The sequence below is a fragment of the Tursiops truncatus genome, chromosome 5, assembly GCF_011762595.2.
Source record: "Tursiops truncatus isolate mTurTru1 chromosome 5, mTurTru1.mat.Y, whole genome shotgun sequence".
In the NCBI taxonomy this organism is placed as follows: Eukaryota; Metazoa; Chordata; class Mammalia; order Artiodactyla; family Delphinidae; genus Tursiops; species Tursiops truncatus.
In genome coordinates, this window is record NC_047038.1 from 13793819 (window position 1) to 13812204 (window position 18386).

General features: G+C 38.4%; 1 protein-coding gene across 2 annotated transcripts; it reads left to right on the plus strand.

The window, feature by feature from the left end:
• Nucleotides 1–411: 411 nt before the first annotated feature.
• PGRMC2 (progesterone receptor membrane component 2) lies at nucleotides 412–18110 on the plus strand. 2 transcript variants are annotated; one of them, XR_012331866.1, is made up of 3 exons: nucleotides 412–1841; nucleotides 8774–9038; nucleotides 14408–14563. XR_012331866.1 is itself a non-coding variant. In XM_033856692.2 (3 exons), exons 1-3 carry the CDS (start codon nucleotides 1424–1426, stop codon nucleotides 16075–16077), a joined length of 672 nt encoding a protein of 223 aa, XP_033712583.1. In that variant the 5' UTR covers nucleotides 1026–1423; the 3' UTR covers nucleotides 16078–18110. The 2 variants fall into 2 exon arrangements, 1 of the variants encoding a protein (XP_033712583.1); XM_033856692.2 differs by lacking the exon at nucleotides 8774–9038 and adding an exon at nucleotides 15980–18110 and having other exon boundaries at nucleotides 1026–1841.
• The last annotated feature ends 276 nt before the right edge of the window (nucleotides 18111–18386 follow it).

Consider the following 18386-nt stretch of genomic DNA (forward strand, 5'->3'; position numbering starts at 1 on the left):
CTGTCACTTGCCTCTTCCATATCTTCAGAGGCTCCTCCAAAACCGGCAATATGAAGTCCAAGCCTATCCCTCGATACTTAAGACTGCAACCTCAAGTCTTCCAGACTGTTCCTCTTCAGTACTTAAAGCCAAAATGGACCACTTGCTGTTTCCCTAATTAGCATACCATACGCCCCCATTGCTTGCCCACGTCTCTCCTCCATCCCATCAGTTCCTCAAGATAAAACGAAAACTGTTACTCCCTTGATAAACCTTCATTCGCCACAAGGGTAGTTCACACGCGCGCGGGGGCGGGGACTAGCGACACAAAACAGACTGGGGCGAGAAGGAGCACATCAGATGACCTGAGAGCGTGAGGTGAGGGGTTCAGAATGAGGCTTCAGAGGTGACATTTACACAGGAATTTTAAGGACTCGAGAAGCTAAAAGACTCTACAAGACCCAGAAAGATGAAAAGAAACTGTAAATAAAGCTAAATGCGCGAAAAAAGGACCACCTCATCCTATTCACTTGCCTCTCGCCCCAATGAGAACGTTTCAAGGAAAAACGACACCTTTAGTACAAAATCTGAAAGAAAATTCTACAAGAGCAGCCTTGGCTAAAACCACTGGGGAATGGCGCAGACAGCACGTAGATTCCTTCTGCCAAACAATCCCTGGGCGAGCTCCGTGCGCGCTCTCCGCGCCAGGCGACTCCAGCTCCTCGCCAAAACTTCTAGGCTGTAGCTTTGCCTGCGCGCCCACGCTCTGGGCTTCCGGACAGGCGCGACGGCGCCCGGGGGAGAAAGAGACACCCCTCTTCAGTGTGCGAAAGCAGTTATAACTATGTCGCGGCCTCCCACTAGCCACCAACCCGCGCCCTCGGGAAGGCGTCAGGGAGGGTCCCGCCTCAGCGGCCGCCTCAGCGCACGTGAAGCTCTCGGGCGGAGCCAAAGCGAAGAGGCGGGAGTTTGCGGACGCGAACCCTGGCCTGGGAAGAAAAGCGACTCCTGGGCGCACGCGCACAGCGAGGGGACTGGGAGGAGCGTGTCTCCCAGAGGGCTTGCAGAGGAAAGGAGAGCGCGTGGCGCCGCGGGGCCCGCGCACGCGCCGTAGCCTCGCCCCGCCCGCGCGTGCGGCCGGCGCACCGTGTTTTCTTCAGACCCGCCCCCCTCTTCTACTTCAACTAGAGGCGAAGGACGAGAGCAGGGAAGTGTGGGGCGAGGTGGGCGGGGCGTCGCACGCGCGCGCGGCCTGCAAAAGGAGGGAGGGGGACGGAGGGAGAGATCCAAGACAACGTTACCGCGTTAACACCCAGTCGGGAGCCGGCCTGACCCCGCCCCCTACCCTCACGCTATTGGCTGGGAGGCCCCACATGGGCGGGGTCGACCGTGGGGTTGGGGAGGGCAGGGGGCGGGGAGGAGAGGAAGGCGCTGGCGGGCAGTGATGGCGGCGGGTGATGGGGACGTGAATTTAGGCACCCTGGGGAGTGGCAGCGAGAGCAGCAGCGACGGTAGCAGCGAGAGCCCGAGCGGCGCGGGAGCGGCAGCAGAAGGGGGCGGCTGGTCGGCTGCTGCGCTGGCCCTTCTGACGGGGGGCGGGGAGATGCTGCTGAACGTGGCGCTGGTGGCGCTGGTGCTGCTGGGGGCCTACCGGCTGTGGGTGCGTTGGGGGCGGCGGGGTCTGGGGGCTGGGGCCGGGGCGGGCGAGGAGAGCCCCGCTGCCACTCTTCCTCGTATGAAGAAGCGGGACTTCAGCTTGGAGCAGCTGCGCCAGTACGACGGGTCACGCACCCCGCGCATCCTGCTTGCGGTCAATGGGAAAGTCTTCGACGTGACCAAAGGCAGCAAGTTCTACGGCCCCGGTGAGGAGTTGGACGGGGAGGGGGAGGACCCCCTGCAGCTCAAGCGCGACCATCTTATGATGGGGAGGCCCCTGGGCAAAGGGTTAGCTTGCCATCCTTCTCGACATCTGGATCCCCGCGCCTTGTCTCCCGCACCTGAGACGGCCCGCCCCCCACACGCCTCGGCCGCGGGCCCCTCCGGCGTTTACCCCCCCGAAGTCGGGGTCCCAGTGTCGCCCCAGGAGCGACCTCTCATCTTTCATTTTTCTCCTATCCCATTTCTCCTCGCAGCCTTTTCTTGTGCTGAATTTTTCAAAATCCTTTTAGTTGTCGCCAGTCACGCTGGCCCTCAGCCTTTCCTGAACTTTCTGGTTCCTGGGATCGTTGGAGGCGGGAGAGAAGAAAGATTTCTAAAGTAGGGACCTAAAGTTTTAGGTGCTGTAATTCATAGCTTTCCTTTCTTTTCTCTGTGTGTGTGTGTTTTTGTGTGTGTGTGTGTGCGCGTGTGTGTGCACGCGCCACTGAGCTTCCTTTTCCCTCTACTACTCCCCATAAGGCCACATTTAGGTACACGGAGTTCCAAGTCCCAGCCCTCTGTAAACTCCTGTCATATAAGCAACACCTCGACTCTTTTTTTTTTTTAAAAAAACGGGTTTTGGTACGAAGATGCTTTCCAAGATTAACAATATATGTGGGATGAGGCAGACCTGAATGCAGATCCTAATAAATACTGGCAAGGGTCTTCGCCCAGAGTTTTGGGGGTGGAGCTCATATACCCAGCAGGCGTGCCTGTCCGGTTTCTCTCTTTTATCTTTTTTTTTTTTTTTTTAGTAGGAAGGCAAGTATTCAACTACACGTTGATTATGATTTATTGTGTTTTCACTGAGGAGCAAAAACTTAAAACAGCTATAAATTCATACCCCCAGGCACCAGTGCTGCAAGTTAAAGATTTTTAAAACTTTGCTTTCAGAGAACTGTGTGTGTGTAGGGTGTTTGGTTTAGAAACCCTTCTTTTACAATGTAGTTATAGCATACATTTCAGATTATGTTAATAAACTTCAGTTCAGACTCATGGAACCTGTTGGCATACCATAAAACTGATCAACATTGTACATGCTGGTTGTGTAGTTATTCTGAGCTTTAAAAAAGTGACTACAATAAAAGTAAATAAAATTAGAGACCTAGAGTGACCTGTTATTCGAAAGAGTACATCCAGGTCTTAAAGTCAAGGGGGTTGGCAAGTCTAAAAACAAGTTGGTTTCCTCTTTAATCTGTTAGTCCATGAGATTTATTGACACTTGCAAATATATACTTACGATTTCTGTGCTTAGTGGCTGGAAGGTATTTTAGAAGTGCTTTGGTTAGTTGTTAATTAGAGGTAAGAAATTGGAGATCCTACATGTTGAACTATTTATTTCTTAGTGCCTTGTATTTTCTGTATATATTTATAGTACATTCAATCCAACCAAGTCACAGATAGCTTATTAAGTACTTGATTCTCGTTGTATAAAAATGAAAACCAGATGTCTGCCTACTCATATCAGCTGAAATAGTTAATACTTTTTTGTTTACTTATGAGCATGGGGGATAAGACAATAGGGCCAAAGTACAATATTTAAACGGACAGACCAAATTAAATAGTTTTTTTTTTTTTTAGTCAAGGATTTACACAGTATGTGTGTTCGATGATTAGAAATTGTGTACAGGTTTAGATTTTTAATACAGAGCTTAACCAAACTAAAAACTCTGCCTTTGTACCCCTATCTAAACTGACAGTGAAGCAACCAAAGTATTAGTACAAAGAAGCATATCGGTCCTCACACATTATGCCTTGCCACTATCTGAAAATAGCTAGGAGAAACAGCCTTAGACACAGTTTGGCAGGATCCAGTGGCAAATGTTCTGCAACAGAAATTTTAAAATTGAGTCATAGTTGTAATGTAGATGGCCTTTGTGTGGCTTGAGCCAGTGAGGGGGTTCCTCGTAACAACAGAGGAGTCAGCTTTAGGTTAGCTTCCACTGATTTCCAGGTCCTAATGAACAGGCTAAGAGTGATATTCAGTTATTTTATTCTAAGTACTTATCAATTAACAACCTAATAGAGATATTTGGAATATTTTATTATTGAAAGGAACCTTAAAGGTAGCCAGATCATCTTAGGGGCTGAGAATATATTTCACATTAAGAGAAGATAAAACACTTCCCAAAAGTCTTGAAGCCAAATTTCTGGCTATGAAACAGACATAAGTTCGGTTTTGGTTTTAATTTTTTATTTTCATCCTCAAATCAATTAAGCAGTTTTGTAGCAGAATAATTCAGAAGTAAAAATCCTTAACTGAGACTCTTAGTAGCTGAAAGAATGAGGTAATAAGGGAGCTAGAAAACCTAGTTTCTGTGCCTAACCAATATCTACTCCCATTTCTCAGTAATGGTTTTAGAGTTAGATTGTTTTGTGAGGCTTTTTCTGTGTTGAAGATATATTTAGCCATACATTTTTAAAGTATGGGTTCTTAAAAAATTAAATATTGGCAGTTTAATTTAGTGGAGTAAACATATTGGCAAACAGTTGTCATTAACTACATTTGTCAATATTAAATTTAGTAACAGTTCAGGCAGTTGGCCAGCACGTGAGGAAAGTGGTCATGTAAGAAACAATGAATGTGGAAGGAGAAAGGAACTAGATTTGTTAAGCAGCTACTACATCAAATCCATTAATTTGTCATCTCCACAGTGCTTCAGTGAGATTAGTGAGTATTCTGTCTTTCATATGGGGAGCCTGAGGTTTAGGAATTTGAGGTAAATTGGCTTGGGTCACACAGACATGGTATTCAAATCCAGACATATTTGACCGCAAAGCCTATCTATTCTATTTCAGGTATACTGCATTCTGGGATAAACTTAAAGAGAATCTCACTGCTGTTATTTTTTATACCCTCTCCTAGTTCCATAAGGATTTAAAGCCTCAAAAGAAACACACTTCATGGCTTTATGTTGTGCTGTTTGATATGGTAGCCACAAGCCACGTGTAGCTTTTTAAATTTAAATTAATTAAATATAATTAAAAATTGAGTTCCTCAGTCACACTAGCCATATTTCAAGTGCTCAGTACCCACATGGCTACCGTACTATACAGTGCACTTTATAGAGCATTTCCGTCTTCCCATTGAGTTCTGTTCAATAGCATTGATTCTAGAGGTCAGGGTAGAAGGAGTAGGAAACTCCATTTGGGGCTTATTATCTCATTCAATTTTCAGACAGCCCTAGGAAATAAGTAATGTTCCCATTTTACAAACGTGGAAACTGAAACTCAGAGAGATTTTGCCCCAAGTCACATATCTAGTAAGTAGCCAAGCTAGAAATCAAACCCAGTCTAACAGGCTTCATAGGCTATCCCCTCCCACTGTATCACAACATAATATAATTTCACGTTTCCATAGTCATAATAGATGAGGAGGACTCCAACAGATAGTATAATTTTAAATAATTTGATGTAATATTACTGCAGTGGAATTAAAACAGTGTTTTTTATTCTTTAGAATGGCAAGAAATTATACAATTGACCTTTCTAATAGTTTATCTGCGTTTCTGATATTTAGATATATAGCTTCCCCCGTTATTCCATGTATTCTTTGACATATACCAAAGCTGTATTTTCTCCAACATACCATTTAAATTCCACTGGAAAGGAAAGAAGTATATACGAAGTACCCCATGAGATGCCTAATATTTAGGAGGTGGGGGAAAGGAGCACATTTACCTTTCATGTGTCTTTCCTCCTTTTTTAACTTTATGTTCAATATGTGAGTTTTATTTGTAGTTTGAAGAATTGCAGCTGAAGCAACAGTTTAGGCATATAGACAAACCTGTTCCTTCATCAATGTCCTACTGACACTACCCAGCTCTCATCCTAGCTTCTTGCTTTGAAGCCAACTGGGTCTGTGTTAGGTCTAATGCCCATACACATTCATTACCTACTATTCATTACCTGCCAATCAGATAAAGGGATCAGCTAAGTCTTCTGATGAATTTTGATACTCTGCTCAAATTTATACTAGTAATTTCTACAGTACCTTCTTGTTTGGCTCTTCTGAGTTCAACATCATTCCAGTGTTTTTAATCTAAGAGGGAATTGTATTTGTATTAAATACTAACACAAAGTATAATAGGATAGCTTAAAGCATGTATAAGACCGGAAGATGTTATTCAGTTTGGAGGAAAGGAGTACATTTAGTAACATCTGGAGTTAGCCATTCAAGTTCTTTTATAATAGTTCTTTCAACAGTGTAACATAGATCACTCCTCCCCCACGTACTTGTGACAGACATCACTAAATAACTGCTGTACTCTTAGAGCCAGCATCTTGTCTCAAGATCTTTAATATAGGATTTCATCTCCACTTTTAAACTCTAAGAAGGAATTGCCTGGATTTCATTACATTGTTGCCTAGATAAGATGTTTTGAGAAATGAGAGTTCTCTGAGTCTTCAAAACATTTGCCTCCCTACCCTCATAGAGTTTATGGTCTGTTGAGGAAGACAGATGATAAACAAGCATTCAATACATGATTATAGTCTGTAATTAAATATGATGTGAAATAAATGAATAGGATATGTAATAGAGGTTAACAAAGGACTTTATTTAGATCAGACGGTTAAGAAAGGTACCTTATTTATATTGATTTGTCAAGAAAGTGAGGATTGATACCTCAGCAAAACCTGAAGGAGCCAGCCTTACAAAGATTGGGTATATCAATGTTTTGAAGCTATCTAAGCACTAGATCTAGAACTGATACTGTGTTAATCGGCAGAGGAAGAAACATCCTTATCACCCTTACTGATTTTCAGATTTGACTTGAGGCTTCATTTGATTAGTGTTACCTCAGTGCTTCTTTTTCCATCCTTTTACTTTTAACCAATCTGTGTTTTTTTTCCTTATAAATAACATATAGCTGATTTTTTCATAAAATTTAATATCAATATTGTCTTTTAACAACTTAATCAGTTTATTTTTTATTCCTTCCACGTTTTCTCCCCTACTGATTTTTTTTAAATTTATTTTATTGAAGTATAGTTGATTTACAATGTTGTATTAATTTGTACTATACAGCAAAGTGTTTCAGTTACACATACATATACATTCTTTTTTATATTCTTTTCCACTGTGGTTTGTCACAGGGTATTGAATATAGTTCCCTGTGCTATACAGTAGGACCTGGTTTATACGTTGTCTGTATACTAGTTTGCATCTGCTCACCCCAAACTCCCAATCCATCCCTCCCCCACTCCACCCACCCCTTGGCAGCCACAAGTCTGTTCTCTATGTCTGTGTGTCTGTTTCTGTTTCACATCCCCCTACTGATTTGGATGCATTCTATTTCTATTCTTTTGGTGATAAGATTCTTTTCCTTCAGTTTTTGCTATAGAATATAAGAATGTTAACCAAACATTTTTGTATGAATTAGAAAGAACTCTTTAAGACACTTCACTGCCATTTGACAGAATATTTCTTAATATTAAATATACAAAACTATCATGTATACAAATGTAAATGGTGTCCCCTGGAGTTATATGGTACATAGCCATATATTGTGGCCCTGGTTAGAAAACATTAACTCTAATTCCTCCCACATTCCATTTTTTCTATGTTATTACTATTAGACTTCTAGTTTTACTGCAGTTTTTAAAACTCTACCCCCAAATTGGTTAAATTATTAACTTTTTTTTTAATAGTCAATCTTCATTTAAATTTACCAACATAGTTACCATTTTCTTTATTCACTGTCATTTCTTGCATCTCATTTCTTTGTTCAGGGTTCAGTTTTCATTTTAGTGAGGTACATCCTATAGCTTTTTTCATTGATAGAAAAAGATTCTGTGTCTATCTGCCCTCACTCAGGAATAATAGTATAGATGTAGGATATAAAATTGTGGGTTAACTGTTTTTTTAACTCATATCCTCAATGATGTTTTTTTTAGTTTTTTGTTTTCTGTTTTTTTGTTTTTTATTATTTTTGGCTGCATTGGGTCTTAGTTGCAGCACGCAGGATCTTTCGTTGTGGCGTGTGGGCTCCAGAGCGCAGGCTCAGTAGCTGCAGTACATGGGGCTCTGTAGTTGTGGTGCACAGGCTCCAGAGCACGTGGGCCCTGTAGTTTGCAGCACACAGGCTTTATAGTTGAGGTGCGCAGGCTCAGTAGTGCAGCATGCGGGCTCATTTGCCCCACGGCACGTGGGATCTTAATTCCCTGATCAGGGATCGAACCAGCGTCACCTGCATTGGAATGTGGATTCTTAACCACTGGACCACCAGGGAAGTCCCCTTAATTTCTTAATAATTTTAAGTAAACATACTATATCTCTTTAATCTGCTTCTGTTATCTTATTCTTGGGATACCATTTCTCATATCTGTTCTGTGTGCTCACTCCTCCATGGTAGTTTGTTTCTTCATGTAGTTACAACTTTTATTACAAAATTCAGCAATTGCTGTCTTTTTGTTTCTTGAATATTTTCTGTGATGTTCCATGAGCCTTGGGTTGTGGAAGTCTCCCTGTGGAGTGGTTTGGGGTATGCCTCAATGGAAGTTTCTGAAAAAAAAATTTTTTTATTAGGTAATACGTGCTTGAGATAGAAAAATTTTAAAGGGTATATAGTAAAAGATAGTCTCCTTCCCACAACCCAGCCACCATGTTCCCCTCCCTAGAGGTGAGGAACCAGTCTGAGTATCTGAGTCTTGTTCCAGAGCTATTCTCTGCAAGTGAAAGCATGTGGGTATGTACACCCCTCCCATGCACTAATTGTAGCATACTATACAAACCTTTAACAATATTTTAACATATTGAGAGCCTTTCATATCAGTTTAAAGAGAACCATTTCGTTCTTTTGAATGTGTGCATAAATTCTATTATATGAATATATCATAATAGTCCACTTTTTTTTTTTTTTTTTGCGGTACGTAGGCCTCTCACTGCTGTGGCCTCTCCCACTGCGGAGCACAGGCTCCGGGCGCGCAGGCTCAGCGGCCATGGCTCACGGGCCCAGCCGCTCCGTGGCATGTGGGATCCTCCTGAACCGGGGCACGAACCCGTGTCCCCCGCATCGGCAGGCGGACTGTCAACCACTGCGCCACCAGGGAAGCCCAGTAGTCCACTTTTAATGAACATTTGTTTCCAATCTCTTGTTATTACATGGTACTGCTCTAAATATTCATGTATCATTTTAAACGTGAGTAAAATCATAATTATCTATCAAATAAATTCCTAGACGTAAAATTACTGAGTCTTAGGGTATGGACATTTTTAATTTGGGTACTTATTTCCGAATTGCCCTCCAGAGACATTGGACAAATTTACACTCACACGAAAATGCCTGTTTCTCACCCTTTTGCCAAAAATGTGATATTAAACTTTTTGGTCTTTGTCAATCTGAGCACTTAAAATAGTATTTCAATATTATTTTAATTTACATTTCTCAGTGAGGTTGGACATCCTCAAAAATTTGAGTCATTTATGTTTCCTTTCCTACAAATTATCTATTCATATATTTTTTGCCACATTTTTTCGATCATGACTATTTTATTGCAGCTGGGCTTTGTATCATACTTAAAGCTTTTCTTAATACTTAATACTTTTATGGTTTTAGTTTGTTAGTTCCACTTGGAATTTATTTTGTTTTAAGAAGTGAAGTAAGCATCCAACTTTTGTTTTTGTTTTCTTACAGAGGGCTGTTCAGTTATCCCAACATCATTTATAGAATAACTTCTTTCTCCCAATACTTGCTGTATTACCATTACTGTTTGTTAAATTCCAACAGATATTTAAATCCATGCTATTGTATTTTTTTCACCTTAGAGTTCTCATTCTACCTGGGCTAGGTGAACTCAGGCCCCACTCCCACAAACGGCACAGGCCTGGGGTTTTAATTTTTCAAAGTCTTCCCTGCCCCCAGCCCAGCCTTGAGCCCTGGGGCCAGGGCCACTAGCTCAACCCACAGTATTGCTGAGAGCCTCCTAGTTTGAATTTTCGAAGCAAGGTTGAGTTTTCAGTTCCTCTTAGAATTATAGTAGTCAAGAGATTATCTGGTTTGACCTCCAATTTTAGGCATGTAAAATTTGCCCAAGGTCAAGTGTAGGGTGCGGCCTCGGAACCCAGGTATCTTAACTTCTTAAGAGGTATTCTTTCAGTTTTACCATGCTACCTTCTCTCTAAAAGTCCTGGGAGTTCCTAGAGCTAAGTATAAAAAAATAATATCTATTAGTTGGATTTCATTTAGTCAGTTTTACATATTGTTTCATTTGTTCCTAGGCACATTATAACCTTATTTGGAATAAATTACTCAATACCAAGTATTATTAGATTTTTTTTTTAACTTACTTTAATAATCACAGAAGACTATTGTCAGAACATGCCAGAAAACTGGGCTGTTTATAAACTTTAATGAATTAAAGTTTGTCTCTGAGAGCTATGGTTTTTATACCATGGAAATAACTAAAACATTCTGGAATTTTCTCTTCTTCATAAATACTAATGTAGATACATAATCATCTTAATAGTCACAAAATTATGTGTTACATATTTTAGATATTTTATTTACTTCCTCCTGGAATTGTTTGCTCATTAAATTATTCTTTAAAACATTGTTTTACAGTGACCATATGTTGTTGCCTTCAAAAATATGTCACCCCATTGTCACTTGATTGTATTAAAGTAAGCAGTTTCAGGATACAATAACTAGTAGATTTACTGATTTTTGAACTTCAAAAATCTGTATCATAAGTGGTATTAACTCTTAAAACTGTTAATGAAATCTGAATTCTAACTAGTATAATGTCATTTCGGTGTATTTAACAATATCATGGAAATAAGATTTACCATTAAAATGATGTCCTAGGATATTTGTTATATATGTACATTTAAGAGAATCTGTCTTGGCTAAATAATTGGGTACATTTTTTGTAGCAAGAATTTTCTTGAAACTGTAAATCTAGTTTTGTATCAGCACGATATTTTAGTCTTTGATAAAGCAAGAGTATAATTTGCTTAGTTATTACTGAAATGTTAATATCTAAATGAGCCTTAATCAAAACAATCTGATTAATTTATATAAGCGAGATTTGAGTGTGTGTGTGTGTGTGTGTGTGTAAATGATACCATACTGAAGACCTAATACCATTTAAAATTTGCTTTCCTTGGGTAGCTCTCTGCTATTATAGTATTATGGATAGCCAAGAGTAGTTATCAAAATATTAGAATCAGTAACATTTAGGTCTGTTATGTAAGGAGGTAGTGGAAAGGGGAGGTATTACTGACTTCTTAGATATGGTTCTGATTGTGTTAGGGATGCAGAGAAATATACTTTAATTGGACCTCAAATCCTCCTTTTTCTAAGCAACTCATCCTTTTCCAACTCTAGTTCTGAATCTTTATATTACGTTCTTTATGGTCTTAGAGGAAAAAGTAAAGAAAACTGTTTTCAGAAAAACCTTTTCAGAAGTTAAATGCTTCTTGAGGGAAATTGGAAGCATGTGGAGAGGACAGCAATACAAAGAGTAGGAAAATATGTTAATCACTGAATCATTCTTTTCAGGAGTTAACAAAACATCATTTTGTCTAGAATTAGGCTTGGGTTATTAACTGTTGACTCAAGTTCACTCTAAGTTAGCCAAACCAAAAAAAGAACATCATTCCCTCTTAGGGAAGTTGGCAGACAATTTTACTAAAGAATACACTGTTATACGTTAATACACTCACAGATGGAGGGTTTTATGACTCCTATTTTTTATAGTGATCATCTTTTCTTCTCTCCTGTTTACCATTTGGATATGTTTTAAGGTTGATACTGTGAAGTATCCTGAAGTAGATTGACTTTTGTAGGCCAGGGAGGTAAATATTATAACACAATGCTAAGAAAAGCTGATGATGTCTAAAAAAAAAAAAAAAAGCTTTTTTTGTTAATGCTCTTCCATTTTGATTCAACAGGTATTCTAAAATAGTCATTTCCCTGAAATTTTGTGATTAGTGAAATGCTCCAGTTTTCAGGATTGTCACTCCATCTTTGGGTTTGTGGGTCCTCTGTGTTTTCTCAAGATGTGTTGTGTTTGGGGTAGTCAGAAAAGTGGAAATGTTACTTCCCAGTTCTGTCAGTAATTTTAGGCAAGGCACTGAATGCCTCCGTTTCTATTTGTCTGCCAAATAGGGAGGGCAAAAACTGTCCCTTCCACTTTGCAATACTGTGAGAGAGGAAAGTGAGATTGCTAGCAAATTCTCCAAAAAGTTGAAATTCTCATTTTACATTTGTAGTTTTTTATAGCCTTGATCAATTTTATTTTTTTCTTTTGTGTGTTTGACTAATCACTGTTTTAAGTTTGTAAGCATTGGTCCAGTTAGCATTAAGAGGCTATATATTGGGCTTCCCTGGTGGCGCAGTGGTTGAGAGTTCGCCTGCCGATGCAGGGGACACGGGTTAGTGCCCCGGTCCAGGAGGATCCCACGTGCCGCGGAGCGGCTGGGCCCATGAGCCATGGCCACTGAGCCTGCGCGTCCAGAGCCTGTGCTCTGCAACAGGAGAGGCCACAACAGTGAGAGGCCCACGTATCGCAAAAAAAAAAAAAAAAAAAAAAAAAAAAAAGAGGCTATATATTATTCACAGATTTTTTTTGTCATTGTTGCTTCTTAAGAAAAAAATCACATTAGTTCTCTCTGTATATACATAAATGTGTGTGTGTGTGTGTATGTATATATATATATACATATATATATATATTTTTTTTTTCCTCCATCTCCTGAAAACAGCCATTGCCACAAAGCACGTGGAGTTATATACCACAAAAAAACACAACTGCTTTAAGGTGGACTGCTTTTCTTTCCCTAGGGACTGTTCTTGCTTAGTTTTAAAAGTTAACATTGGGAATTCCCTGGCGATCCATTGGTTAGAACTTGGTGCTTTCACTGCCAGGGCTGGGGCTCAATCCCTGATGTCGGGAACCCGCAAGCCAGGTGGCATAGCCAAAAAAAAAAGTTAAATGTTTCTCATAAAAAAGAATGAAATAATGCCATTTGCAGCAACATGGATGGACCTAGAGATTATCATAAGTGAAGTCAGCCAAACAGAGAAAGACAAATATCATATGATATCACTTGTATGTGGAATCTTAAAAAATGATACAAATGAACTTTTTTACAAAACAGATAGACTCACGGACTTAGAAAACAAACTTATGGTTACCAAAGAGGATGGGGGGGATAAATTAATAGTTTGGGCTTAACATATACACACTACTATATATAAAATAGGTAAACAAGGACCTACTGTATAGCACAGGGAACTATACTCATTATCTTGTAATAACCTATAATGAAAAAGAATATATATCTGAATCACTTTGCTGTACACTTAAAACTAACAGCATTGTAACAGACTTAAATTAAAAAAAGAAAAAAAGTTAATGTTTCTCCAAAATAATTAAATCCAATGAAAGAACTTCAGATTTTACTTTGTAAATAGAAACAGTATTAGATTTTCTTCTCTTAAACACTTTTTGAATGTCAGTTGTCATACCTTTTTGAATGTCAGTTGAGATAATGAGCAAAGTTTGAAAGTTACAAATGTTGGCCAGTTGTAAATAGTGTCCCATTTTCTTATATAGAAGACAAATTTAAAAGTATAAAATGATAGCCTAAGTTTATATTAATAGGGGAATGATTAAATAAATTATAGGTGTATCCACTCAGTGGGAAAATATATAACCCTTAAATGATAATTGTGATAGTCACCTAATATTAAGCAGCAATATGGAAAGTACTTAAGAACGGGAAAGCAGGAAAAAGTACTTTACTGGAAGTATTGCCTTTATTTTCATGTTAATATATTAATACCTAATAATGCTACTTTTTAAATTTATTAAGGCCACTTTTTCCATGCAATTAAAAAAGAAATGAGTTTTCCTACATCCAGTGAACTTTATGGTGCAGTGCTTTCTGTAATTCAAATTAATGTTCATAAATGTTTAGATTTTTGTCTATTTAATTTTTGAATTCTATTCTTAAAAGTATAGATGCTTTTCTGACACATAACCTTCAATTTCCTAAATGATTTCAAATATGAATATGGCTATAATCATTATTTTGCTCATTTAAAAATCAGGGGATTTCCATTTTTTTCTACTTGTGTACTTCTCATTAGAAAATGCTTTATTCTGTTATATGTGAAGTAAAACTTTCCTCTCCATTCTCCAGAAATGTTGCCACTGTAAAGTGCTTGGTCTGTATTCTTCCTGGTGTTTTTTTGTGCATATACAAACGTGGGTGAAATGTGCATATATGTATATCTTTTTTTAAATTCAAAGTGAGTCATACTATATAATTTGCTGAATTGCTTTTTTCAATTACTATATCATGGACTTCTTTCTGCGCCTGTACATATAGTTACCTCATTCTTAGAAATTTCTTCTCATTATCCTATTTAGTGTCTGTGCATGTTTTGAAATTAAGGCTGTGTACCACATAAGAGTCATGAGGTTTCCTTTATTTGACTTTTTCATTTGAGACATTCTAAAATAGGGTTAGATAATCTAAATAATTTCTTTTTTTTCCTAGCGGGTCCATATGGAATATTTGCTGGTAGGGATGCCTCCAGAGGACTGGCGACATTTTGCCTAGATAAAGATGCACTTAAAGATGAATATGATGATCTCTCAGATTTGAATGCCGTACAAATGGAGAGTGTTCGAGAATGGGAAATGCAGTTTAAAGGTACCTTCATTTTGTTGGGTTCTTTGCAAATATTAAATATATGGCCAAAGAAAGTACATACTATTTCATTACTAAAGAGCCTAAGGATGCTGTCTGTTTTCACTGCCATCATTATTTGACGATAAACATAGCTAACTATCAAAATGATTGTTACATGTGCTTATTATTTATAAAATCCATATTTAAAAATTGGCTTGTTACAAACTATAAAATTTATAAAAATTGTGACACCTTTAGTCTTATAAGGTTTGTTCATTAAGGTATAGTTTTTTAAATATAGAATTTAAAACAATTAATTATTTAAAACAATTAGTGATATTGATACTGTAATTTTAGTTTATTCTAAAATGATTTTCTTGATCTTACCTTCAAACCATAAAGGAAAAATGTCATTCTCCTTCATTACATGCTCATGACATCAATTTTTACCGCCTCTGTGAACACTCTGGACTGCTATTTATGTGACCTGTGGATCCCTTGGAATACTTCTGGCTTCTTGGCACTTATACTGGTTTTGCTGTACAAAGCAGTCCTCCTGTATTATCCTCTCGGTTTGTCAGTTAATTTGCTTAAACTAGGTTCAGAGTCTTGACCAAGAAATGACTAAACATGTTATCACCTTGGACATAACGATGTTCTAAATTAAACACCTGGTAACATAAAAACAAGCAATGTAACCGAGATCTAAGAAGAGAGTTTGATAGGAGAAAGAACAGTAAGGTACTAGGCACCACATATCGGGACCTCAGAGAACACAGGATAATAAGTAACGAGTGAATTTTCATCTTCTCATTTGGTTTGTTTTCTTAGGGACTACTAGCATGTGTCACATTTTCTCCCCAAGAATATTTCCTGGTTGGATCTACTTTCCATGTGATTTTCCACCTCATGTACTCTTTCTCCCCAAGAAAGTAACCATTAACTTTTTTATGGTCTTCTAACTGTTGGAAATGCCCTACATTGCCAACTTACCTATCTAATGACAATACTTTGGGCTATTAAAATTTAAAGAACTATTCTGAGACTCACAGTGCACATTAGAGTTAAACCAGTTTCAAAGTACACGTCCTCATACCTATTCCAAGAGCCTGGCATGGGTGACTCCAAAATGGGTCCTGGATGTGCATATATTTTTTTTAAAGGTCTCCAAGTGATTCTGATGCAGTGTCCTTGATTAGGAACTGGTTGTAAGGAACACTCTCCTGCCAAAGCACAATTCCCAAGCTTTATGAGTTCCCTGACCTTGTTTTCTTTTGTTCAAGTGTTAGATGAGTACAAAGACTGGACAAGGTAAACAATAGGAAAAACTTATCTTGTTCTATATGACTCTAAAGGAAGCATACACCTTCCCTGCTGTATAATGGAATAGTGAGACAAATTTGATCGCTACTGATTTTCTTTTGATGTATCTTTCAGAAAAATATGATTATGTAGGCAGACTCCTAAAACCAGGGGAAGAACCATCAGAATATACAGATGAAGAAGATACCAAGGATCACAATAAACAGGATTGAACTTTGTAAACAACCAAAGTCAGGGGCCTTCAGAACTGCAATTCTTACTCCCTTTCACAGAATGTCCAGCGTCTTTGGGTTTGGTTCACCTGCTGCAAAAAAACATTCAACAGATTGTTTGTACAAGCTAAATGAGTCTCACCATGAAGATTCGAATACTAGACATTATGCTGCCAGACTCATTTGTTGCAGTTGTTTGTAATGTCTGGTGGGGCTTCTTCATCCTGAAAAGAAGGAGACAGGGATTTTTTTAAAGAGCAAGAAAGTCACAAGATTACTTTTCCTTTTCTCTTTTTTTTTTAAATCAAAGACAACCTGATACATATTTGCTACTTAAGTGTACAGATCTCCTTACAAAAACAGCAAGGAATTCCTACTTCATGCGCTGGGTCTGTTTTAGCAATGAGGGAGGGGGGTTGGTGCCCATCAGTCTGAGTAGTTAAGGCTACTGAAACACTAAGATATGACTCCCCGAGCTTTTCTTTTTGGGTTTTGTCAAAGAAAAGAAAAAAACTTTTATTTCTAAGAAATTTTTGGAAATTAGAAAAAGGGATTTCAGGTGGATTTAAGTCAAAGCTAATTCCCCAACAGTAAGATCATTTGAAACTGGTTTTTATCCCTTTCCTTCCCCTAGATCAAATCAATATTAATTGTGCCTTATTTCACTTACATAGACTTGAATTATTTTTAGGGAAAGCCCCTATGTGAATTCAGAAGTCACTACAAGCAGCATTGAGACTGAAGTTGGAATATTCTGTTGACCGCAAAACCTTGATGTCATTCTGTGTATATAGAATGTAAAAGGAATATTCAGTGTTACTGCCATATATGTTAATATACACAAACTTAATTAGCATTGTCATGGCCAAATGCATTCCCCCATGCTTTTCTCTTTTCAAAAAAAAATTGAAAAATCAACAACTCTATCCCCTAACAGCTGCCTAATTTTAGGAGTCTTGACTCACATCTTACTGGTGTGGGTGCATGAGGCCGTAGTATGGATGTCGTGTGGGTGTGTCTGAGTGTGTGTGAGAGCGCCTTGGAAGGGACCTGCAGATACTGTAAATACCCGTACCATTTTAATAAAGCATGTACAATAAACCAAAATAAGCTTGAGTTGGACTTTATATACAAACTGTAAGCCAGTGCATTATGATATGGGAGTTGAGATTGTGTATTTGACTCAAGATAAGGAAGAATCTTGGAAATGAAAGGCAGGCACTGGTTAACCAAGTTGTACACATTGTACCACATTCACTGTAACTTTAGGAAGAAATTCCACTTTGTGGAACATTCTCAAGAGATCTGAGATTATTCAGGTAAGAATTGATATATTAAAATGTACATATTTTTTCTTTATATTTTGATGCCAACTGATAATACTAGAAGTAATAGCACTCCAGGTGGTAGTTATTGAACACAAAACAATAAAGGATATTACACTGATTGATAGGTATTAAATTCTTCCATTGTTAGTTTGAAAAAGCTCTTACTACAAGCCCTATATGTGTCCATTATTTGATTGCATCATGACTATTTAGGTTCTTAATTGGAGACAAGTTATACCAAAAAAGACAATTTTATTTAATAAGTCAGCAGTTAGAGAAAAGAATTCTCCTGCTTTACGAGTATAATATATGCAGAAGCCATCAAAGAAAGAGGAACTTTTAACTGCAGTAATAAGCTAAAGTATGTAAAATACTACATTCTATTGTGTTCAGTCTTGGAATGTTTTGTAGAAAATGATGAACTTCAGCCAGATCTTTGCTGAAGACTGGTTGTAACAACTGAAGAGTGTTGGTAAATGGTTTGTGTGTTTTTATGTAAAATATTTTCTGAACAGATTTGTTAGAGTATGTGTCCTCTGGAGTAAACTGATATATATGAATCATTTGAGCCTAAACTTAAGAAGTAAATCTACACTTGTGAATAGAGAAACCCTAAATATTCATGCAGTAAAAATTATGTAGTCTGTTAAGAAAAATGAGTAATGTTGTGCTTTGGACTTGAAATAAACAGTGTTCTATGGACAATTCCTCAATTTCAATTGAGTGTTCTCATTCTCAGGAAGTTTGGTGGGCAGTCAGTCATTGAGTAAGGGGACGGGAGCTGTGGTGGCATTGTTGCTGTTGTTTCTCCCTTAACCACTATTTCCCTAACTTGCCTGATTATTAGAACCACTTGAGGTGCTTAAAATACAAATTCTTGGTCCCCAGTCAAAACCTACCACCCACTAAGCCAGAATGGAAAGCGAATGAGTCTCGGACTTTATTTGTAAGAAGTGCCTTGGGTAATTCTTATGATTAGAA

What these genes read in the sequence shown, in the direction of transcription:
- PGRMC2 (XM_033856692.2), top strand. Translation starts at nt 1,424, where the DNA reads ATGGCGGCGGGTGATGGGGACGTGAATTTAGGCACCCTGGGGAGTGGC. An exon ending in CAGCAAGTTCTACGGCCCCG is followed by an intron (nt 1,842 to 14,407) that starts GTGAGGAGTTGG and finishes TTTTTTTCCTAG; the next exon opens with CGGGTCCATATGGAATATTT. An exon ending in ATGGGAAATGCAGTTTAAAG is followed by an intron (nt 14,564 to 15,979) that starts GTACCTTCATTT and finishes TGTATCTTTCAG; the next exon opens with AAAAATATGATTATGTAGGC.